We start from the raw sequence: 9,436 nt of genomic DNA, 5'->3' as shown, positions 1-9,436 counted from the left end.
TTATTTGTGTTAATGTTAATCACATAAATACTACTCTTCTCAATGAGGCTAATATCCATATCATGCTGAAATCAACAGAACAGGGGACAAACGTTTAGGGTTCTACATTATGACATCATAATACTCCTACTACAATGTTAAAGCATTCTACATTATGACATCATTAGAATACTCCTACTACAATGTTAAAACATTCTACATTGTGACATTATTTCATTGATATCATGAAACAACTCCTTTATGTATTTTCTGATGTTTAATCAGAGATCTTTTACCAGAGTAACTCTTCCCACATTGATCACAGCTATAAGGTTTCTCTCCTGTGTGTGTTCTCTGGTGGGCTATCAGGATGTTTGGCTGAGTAAACCTCTTCCCACATTGATTACAGCCACAAGGTTTCGCTCCTGTGTGTGTTCTCTGGTGTGATATCATGTTGCTTGAGTGAGTAAAACTCCTCCCACATTGATCACAGCTATAAGGCTTCTCTCCTTTGTGTGTTTTCTGGTGTGATTTTAAATATTGGGATGAAACAAAACTCTTTCCACAGTCAGAACAGTGGTAAGGTTTCTCTCCTGTGTGTGTTCTCTTGTGTATAGTCAGCTGACTAGATGAAGTAAAACTCTTGCCACATTGATCACAGCTATAAGGTTTCTCTCCAGTGTGCGTTCTCAAATGTACCATCAAGTTGCTTGAGTGACTAAATCTCTTCCCACATTGATCACAGCTATAAGGCTTCTCTCCCGTGTGTGTTTTCTGGTGTGATTTTAAATATTGTGATGAAACAAAACATTTTCCACAGTCAGAGCAGTGGTAAGGTTTCGCTATTGTGTGTGTTCTCTTGTGTGATTTTAAATATTGGGAAGAAACAAAACTTGTTCCACAGTCAGAACAGTGGTAAGGTTTCTCTCCTGTGTGTATTCTCTGGTGTATAGTCAGCTGGCTAGATGTAGTAAAACTCTTCCCACACCAATCACAGCTATAAGGTTTCTCTCCTGTATGGATTCTCTGATGTCTTTTAAGGTCTGTTGAAGAGGTGAATCTCTTCCCACAGTCAGAGCAGCGGTGAGGTTTCTTTCCTGTGGGTCTCTGCTGGTGTTTGAGGTGTTCTGATGTGGAGAGACTCTTCTCTGTCTCTTCAGCATCATGCTGTTGTTGAGGCTCCCCAGAGGATCCACTATAGTCTTGTCTCTCTCCTGTGTGAACAACAAGGTCAGACAGACGGTTAAAGGCCCACAACAGCAGAAATACACTGTTTATTTGAGGTAAAAGGTGATGCACATGATTTTTACGTCTGTAATGAATGTTTGAAAACTTTTTTAAACAACCAGACTATTTTCTTAACAGTCATGTGAGCAACAACAGTCTTATTTAGTCTTATTTTTATTTATTTTTATTATCTTATTTATTATATTTTTTCACAGTCGTAAAGTGGATGATTGTAGAAATAAGTTATTACAGTTGGTGAAAACCTAAGCAGACGACTCTTGGTCACCAATATGCAGTATAACTGTTGCCTAGTTGTAGTAGTATATCTGTTATCTAGTTGCAGTGTATCTGTTACCTAGTTGCAGTACATATGTTACCTAGTTGCAGTAGTATATCTGTTATCTAGTTGCAGTATATCTGTTATCTAGTTGCAGTATATCTGTTATCTAGTTTCAGTAGTATATCTGTTATCTAGTTTCAGCAGTATATCTGTTATCTAGTTGCAGTATATCTGTTATCTAGTTGCAGTATATCTGTTATCTAGTTGCAGTATATCTGTTATCTAGTTGCAGCAGTATATCTGTTATCTAGTTTCAGCAGTATATCTTTTATCTAGTTTCAGCAGTATATCTTTTATCTAGTTGCAGTATATCTGTTATCTAGTTTCAGTATATCTGTTATCTAGTTTCAGTAGTATATCTGTTATCTAGTTGCAGTATATCTGTTATCTAGTTGCAGTATATCTGTTATCTAGTTTCAGTAGTATATCTGTTATCTAGTTTCAGCAGTATATCTGTTATCTAGTTGCAGTATATCTGTTATCTAGTTGCAGCAGTATATCTGTTATCTAGTTTCAGCAGTATATCTGTTATCTAGTTTCAGCAGTATATCTGTTATCTAGTTGCAGTATATCTGTTATCTAGTTTCAGCAGTATATCTGTTATCTAGTTGCAGTAGTATATCTGTTATCTAGTTGCAGTAGTATATCTGTTATCTAGTTGCAGTAGTATATCTGTTATCTAGTTGCAGTAGTATATCTGTTATCTAGTTGCAGTAGTATATCTGTTATCTAGTTGCAGTAGTATATCTGTTATCTAGTTTCAGCAGTATATCTGTTATCTAGTTTCAGCAGTATATCTGTTATCTAGTTTCAGCAGTATATCTGTTATCTAGTTGCAGTATATCTGTTATCTAGTTGCAGTATATCTGTTATCTCGTTGCAGTGTATCTGTTATCTAGTTGCAGCAGTATATATGTTACCTAGTTGCAGCAGTATATCTGTTACCTAGTTGCAGTATATCTGTTACCTAGTTGCAGTATATATGTTATATGTTACCTAGTTGCAGTAGTATATCTGTTACCTAGTTGCAGTATATCTGTTACCTAGTTGCAGTATATATGTTATATGTTACCTAGTTGCAGTAGTATATCTGTTACCTAGTTGCAGTATATATGTTATCTAGTTTCAGCAGTATATCTGTTATCTAGTTTCAGCAGTATATCTGTTATCTAGTTTCAGCAGTATATCTGTTATCTAGTTTCAGCAGTATATCTGTTATCTAGTTGCAGCAGTATATCTGTTATCTAGTTGCAGTAGTATATCTGTTATCTAGTTGCAGTAGTATATCTGTTATCTAGTTGCAGTATATCTGTTATCTAGTTGCAGTATATCTGTTATCTAGTTGTAGTACATCTGTGTGGGCAGAAATGGTGAGCGAAGGTATTTGTTTTTCACAATGTATTCCGAATATTACCACACATTATCAGAGCAAGATCAGGATGCTACTCAAGGAAACTCACATTAAGCTCTGGTGTCTATTCACTAATTCTCCACCATGGGGGGAAAACTGTGGAGTTCCCATAGGCCGACAGCAAAAAATAGCCTCCATTTTACAGGTTGCTTGAGAGTGCATTTCACAGGCTCATTTGAATGTCCTGCTTAATATCATGTTTGAGTAAAATGCTCTGTGGTTAGCTTTGCTACCAGCCTGTCAATGAGCGTTAGCATTCAAGCTGACAACTACTGTATCAAAAATAGGTATTTTGAGAAACATGTCGTAAATAAAAGTGTTAAATCAAAATATATTTTAGATTATTCAAAGTATGCTCTTCCAACGGTCTTGAAAGAGTTCCCACATATGCTGAGCACTTGTTGGCAGCTTTTCCTTCACTCAACTCATCCCAAACCATCTCAATTGCGTTGGGGTCAGGGATTATGGAGGCCAGGTCATCTAACGCAGCACTCCATCACTCTCCTTCCTGGTCAAATAGCCCTTACACAGCCTGGAGGTGTGTTTTGGGTCATTGTCCTGTTGAAAAATGTTTGTCCTGTTTGACATGTTTCTACGAACGGTAATGTAACTTTTTTGACTTTTCGTCTGGACTTAGTGCCCGCGCCTAGTGCATTTGGAATAGTGAACTAAACGCGAGAACAAAAAGGAGGTATTTGGACATAAATATGGACTTTATCGAACAAAACTAACATTTATTGTGATTGCTGGGAGTGCATTCCGATGAAGATCATCAAAGGTAAGTCAATATTTATAATGCTATTTCTACATTTTGTTGACTCCACAACATGGCGGGTATCTGTATGGCTTGTTTTGGTGGCTGAGCGCTGTAGTCAGATAATCGCATGGTGTGCATTTGCCGTAAAGCTTTTTAAAATTCTGACACAGCGGTGGCATTAAGGAGAAGTTTATCTTTAATTCTATGTATTACACTTGTATCTTTCATCAGCGTTTATGATGAGTATTTCTGTAAATTGATGTGGCTCTCTGCAAAATCACCGGACGTTTTGGAGGCAAAACATTACAGAACATAACGTGCCAATGTAAATGGAGATTTTTGGATATAAATATTAACTTTATCGAACAAAACATACATGTATTGTGTAACATGAAGTCCTATGAGTGCCATCTGACGAAGATCATCAAAGGTTAGTGATTCATTTTCTCTCTATTTCTGCTTTTTGTGACTCCTCTCTTTGTCTGGAAAATGGCTGTATGTTTTTTTGTGACTAGGCGCTGTCCTCAGATAATCACAATGTATGCTTTCGCCGTAAAGCCTTTTTGAAATCGGACACTGTGGTTGGATTAACAAGAAGTTTATCTTTAAAATGGTGTATAATACTTGTATGTTTGAGGAATTTGGCGCCCTGCAATTTCACTGGCTGTTGTCGAGGTGGAGCGTCCCACATATCCCAGAGAAGGTCATTGAAATGCATTCCAGGTGACTACCTCATGAAGCTGGTTGAGAGAATGCCAAGAGTGTGCAAAGCTGTCATCAAGGCAATTGGTGGCTATTTGAAGAATCTGAAATATAAAATACATTTTGGTTTGTTTAACACTTTTTTGGTTACTACATGATTCCATGTGTGTTATTTCATAGTTTTGATGACTTCACTATTATTCTACCATGTAGAAAATAGTAAAAATAAAGAAAAAGCCTTGAATGAGTAGGTGCGTCCAAACTTTTGACTGCTACTGATTTATAAAGCCTTTATACAGGCATATTCAACAGTTAGGCTTATTATAGTCCTAATTAAGTTGCGGTTTGCTATCTCCTCAATTGTCTTAGACAATTAAGCTAAAACCAAAGTATCCCTAAGGTGTTCGATGGGGTTGAGGTCAGGACTCTGGTCAGGACTCTGAGGTTTCCACTTCACAATAACAGCACTTACAGTTGACCCGAGGCAGCTCGAACAGGGCAGAAATTTGACAAACTGAATTGTTGGAAAGATTGCATCCCATGATGGTGCTACATTTAAAGTAAGAGCTCTTCAGTAAGGCCACTCTACTACCAGTGTTTGTTGCATCCCATGATGGTGCTACATTTAAAGTAAGAGCTCTTCAGTAAGGCCACTCTACTACCAGTGTTTGTTGCATCCCATGATGGTGCTACATTTAAAGTAAGAGCTCTTCAGTAAGGCCACTCTACTACCAGTGTTTGTTGCATCCCATGATGGTGCTACATTTAAAGTAAGAGCTCTTCAGTAAGGCCACTCTACTACCAGTGTTTGTTGCATCCCATTGATGGTGCTACATTTAAAGTAAGAGCTCTTCAGTAAGGCCACTCTACTACCAGTGTTTGTTGCATCCCATGATGGTGCTACATTTAAAGTAAGAGCTCTTCAGTAAGGCCACTCTACTACCAGTGTTTGTTGCATCCCATGATGGTGCTACATTTAAATTAAGAGCTCTTCAGTAAGGCCACTCTACTACCAGTGTTTGTTGCATCCCATGAACCCACTAATTTGAAGGTGTGTCCACAAAATGTTGAATATGTAGAGTATTTGCGACTCCTCTACAAAAAATAAATCACGGTGAACAAAACAGCCCATCGACAGAAATATATGCCATTTAGCAGACGCTTTTATCCAAAGCGACTTACAGTCATGTGTGCATACATTCTACGTATGGGTGGTCCCGGGAATCGAACCCACTACCCTGGCGTTACAAGCGCCATGCTCTACCAACTGAGCTACAGAAGGACCACAGGACAGAACAATCGACCAGTAGACTACGGTCAGCTCTAAAACAATTGGCTGAATATTATACAATGACTTATCAACAGCTCTAACAATTTGATCCCTATGGGAAATCTACACTGGTAGCTATAGAAAGACCCATATAATATATCACCATTGATTCCTGAAGAATAGAGCTTATAAACGACTCATGTTTCAACTGTCTCACCCCATCAGAAACCAATATATACGCCTGTATGACACCACTGTTTGTAAACAAACACTGTATAGCTTCAATAGTAGGTTAAAACTCTCATTATGACATCATTAATGAACTCTAGAATATACTATATATCCTAGAAACCTGGTTAAAACTCTCACTATGACCTCATGAATGAACTCTAGAATATACTATATATCCTAGAAACCTGGTTAAACGATCATTATGACCTCACGGATGAATTCTAGAATATACTATATGTAACAGTATAACTTTAGACCGTCCCCTCGCCCATACCCGGGCGCGAACCAGGAACCCTCTGCACACATCAACAACAGTCACCCACAAAGCATCGTTACCAATCGCTCCACAAAAGCCGCGTCCCTTGCAGAGCAAGGGGAACCACTACTTCAAGGTCTCAGAGCAAGTGACGTCACCGATTGAAACGCTATTTATAGCACGCACCACAGCTAACTAGCTAGCCGTTTCACATGAATTAATTCTAGAATATACTATATATCCTAAAACCCTGGTTAAACTATCATTATGACATCATGGATGAATTCTAGAATATATATATATATATATATACACACACACTTGCCTACCTGGTTAAATAAAGGTGAAATAAAATCTAAATAAATAAATATCCTAGAAAACTGGTTAAATTATCATTATGACATCATGGATGGCCAGTCCTTGTATTCATAGTGAATTCAGGGGGAGCCCTGAGCTGAACTCAAACCTGGATCCAGTGGCTGGCATTTTGTTGCTGTTTATATCCTAGGTTGTCCCATTAAAAAAGCTACACATTCAATCAACCAATATGCAGTTTAAACAATAACAAACCTGTAATTCCACCACTGTTTTGGTAATAAGATGATGGATGGGGCTGGAGAAATGTAACTACTCTCAAATTCATAGACAGACCTGTGGATGCAAGGACTGACCATCCATGATATCAACATTATAGTTTTAACCATGTTGAGGCTATTCAGTGTTGGTTTACATTGTTTCTAAACACCAGAGTAAAAAAAGCTTATTTGGGGTTCTGATGGGGTACAACAGTTGAACTCAGCTCATGAGGCATGTGTTATATTCTTCAAGAATCAATGGCTATAAATTAATAATTTAAAAGTCCCAAAAATGGATGTAGCAACTGCAGACTTCCCCTTTAACACCACACACCAGTTCAACAACTGCAGAGTTTGTGCTTCTGTATTTAAGACAGTACTTACTAGTGTTAATCAGGGAACGGTTTCTCAAAACCATCTTACGGTTAAGTTCACCGTTAGAACCATTGGATAACATAAGATGCGTTTGGGAAACCGGGCCCAGATATCCAGTTTCCTCCTCTTCTTCTTCCTCCTCCATTTTAGATGTGACAGTCATCTCCTCCTCTTCCTCTTTCACTCCAAAAACTGCATCCCCTCTTCTCTCCTCCTCTTCTTTTACTGTAACATCCTCCTCTTCTTTCACTTTGAACACATCTTCCTCTTCTTTCACTGAAACATCTTTCTCTTCTTCTTTCACGGTAACAGCCTCACCCTCTACTTGTTTTTGTATTGTAACATCCTCCTCCTCTTTGACCAGAGCTTCTTTCTCCGTCCAGCAGACCTCCTCTTCTTTATCAGGAGGAGAGCAGCTCAGTGAACTCATGGTCGGAGATGTTAGCTAGCTAGGCTAATGCTAACTTAACCAGCCAGCTAGCTGACTAATAACTACACCGTAAATATGAAATTAAATCGGATAACTAACTAACGCTAGACGACATACAGCGGCTAATATACACTAAAGCGTCTAAAGAGCTTTATTGTTTCGTCTCTGTTGTCTATCAAGCTACCGAGGTGTCTGACTAACTGTTGCTGCTGATGAAAGAAGCGTTCCGTCCACTACATTATACGTCACACCAGCAGCATCGCCTTAAAGTCTCAGACCGCCATCTGCTGACTGGAGTGGGAAAAATAGTAACTCAGTTGTAGTCACGATCTGGTTACCTACTTACTATTAAGTACAAGTGTCAGTTGAGTAAAATGTATTTATTTTATTTTCAGACAAAATGTTAAAGTGTAGGACGTCTGAGTTTTTACTCACCAATGTAACAACACTGTGTGGTTAAAGACTTAGTAACTTAGTTGTGGTCACGATCTGGTTACCTATTAAGAAAAAACAGTTATGTTTTTGCGTTATTACCTATTTATTAACTTATTTCCAGGGCATCTTCTAAACTTCCCACAATGCACTATTTCTCAACGTCATATGGATCTATTCTGTGCTACTGTGTTCATGTCCTTTTTAAATATGAGGTTGGAAAATATTTAAGAATATATGGGAATATTCTTGCCAAGACGAGGAGAGTTGAAGAAGAAAGTATAATTACAAAGATCACCTGTCTCGTTCAAAAGTCTGTTGAAAGTCTCTCAGAGGAGGACAAATCTGTCCTGTTTGAGCTACAACACAAGTTGGATGATATGTATAAACTGAAAGCAGAGGGAGCCTTTGTCAGATCTGGGAAGAAGTGGCTGGAGGAGGATGCACAAAATTCAACTAGTTTTTTCAGGTTAGAAAAAGACCACTCTTAAAAAATAATATCAAATCAAATCAAATTTATTTATATAGCCCTTCTTACATCAGCTGATGTCACAAAGTGCTGTACAGAAACCCAGCCTAAAACCCCAAACAGCAAGCAATGCAGGTGTAGAAGCACGGTGGCTAGGAAAAACTCCTCGAAAGGCCAAAACCTAGGAAGAAACCTAGAGAGGAACCAGGCTATGTGGGGTGGCCAGTCCTCTTCTGGCTGTGCCGGGTGGAGATTATAACAGAACATGGCCAAGATGTTCAAATGTTCATAAATGACCAGCATGGTCGAATAATAATAAGGCAGAACAGTTGAAACTGGAGCAGCAGCAGTCAGGTGGACTGGGGACAGCAAGGAGTCATCATGTCAGGTAGTCCTGGGGCACGGTCCTAGGGCTCAGGTCCTCCGAGAGAGAGAAAGAAAGAGAGAATTAGAGAGAGCATATGTGGGGTGGCCAGTCCTCTTCTGGCTGTGCCGGGGGGAGATTATAACAGAACATGGCCAAGATGTTCAAATGTTCATAAATGACCAGCATGGTCAAATAATAGTAAGGCAGAACAGTTGAAACTGGAGCAGCAGCATGGCCAGGTGGACTGGGGACAACAAGGAGTCATCATGTCAGGTAGTCCTGGGACATGGTCCTAGGGCTCAGGTCAGTTGAAACTGGAGCAGCAGCATGGCCAGGTGGACTGGGGACAGCAAGGAGTCATCATGTCAGGTAGTCCTGGGGCATGGTCCTAGGGCTCAGGTCCTCCGAGAGAGAGAGAAAGAAAGAGATAAGGAGAGAATTAGAGAATGCACACTTAGATTCACACAGGACACCGAATAGGACAGGAGAAGTACTCCAGATATAACAAACTGACCCTAGCCCCCCAACACAAACTACTGCAGCATAAATACTGGAGGCTGAGACAGGAGGGGTCAGGAGACACTGTGGCCCCATCCGAGGACACCCCCGGACAGG

At 39.3% G+C, this 9,436-nt stretch overlaps 1 protein-coding gene across 1 annotated transcript; it reads right to left on the bottom strand.

Moving 5' to 3' along the window:
• LOC127921827 (zinc finger protein 239-like) lies at positions 1 to 7,319 on the bottom strand. Its single transcript, XM_052505420.1, has 2 exons — positions 7,133 to 7,319; positions 1 to 1,193 (listed from the first exon to the last, which is right to left on the bottom strand). Exons 1-2 carry the CDS (start codon positions 7,284 to 7,286, stop codon positions 223 to 225), a joined length of 1,125 nt encoding a protein of 374 aa, XP_052361380.1. The 5' UTR covers positions 7,287 to 7,319; the 3' UTR covers positions 1 to 222.
• Positions 7,320 to 9,436: the final 2,117 nt, after the last annotated feature.

Source organism: Oncorhynchus keta, unplaced genomic scaffold, assembly GCF_023373465.1.
Source record: "Oncorhynchus keta strain PuntledgeMale-10-30-2019 unplaced genomic scaffold, Oket_V2 Un_contig_2374_pilon_pilon, whole genome shotgun sequence".
In the NCBI taxonomy this organism is placed as follows: domain Eukaryota; kingdom Metazoa; phylum Chordata; class Actinopteri; order Salmoniformes; family Salmonidae; genus Oncorhynchus; species Oncorhynchus keta.
This window is presented reverse-complemented; position numbering and strand designations above follow the sequence as displayed.

Excerpts from the sequence above, each read along its gene's own strand:
- LOC127921827 (XM_052505420.1), bottom strand. The coding sequence starts at position 7,286 with ATGACTGTCACATCTAAAATGGAGGAGGAAGAAGAAGAGGAGGAAACT. Across the intron at positions 1,194-7,132 it reads CCGTTCCCTGATTAACACTA|GAGAGAGACAAGACTATAGT; the intron begins GTAAGTACTGTC and ends TTGTTCACACAG.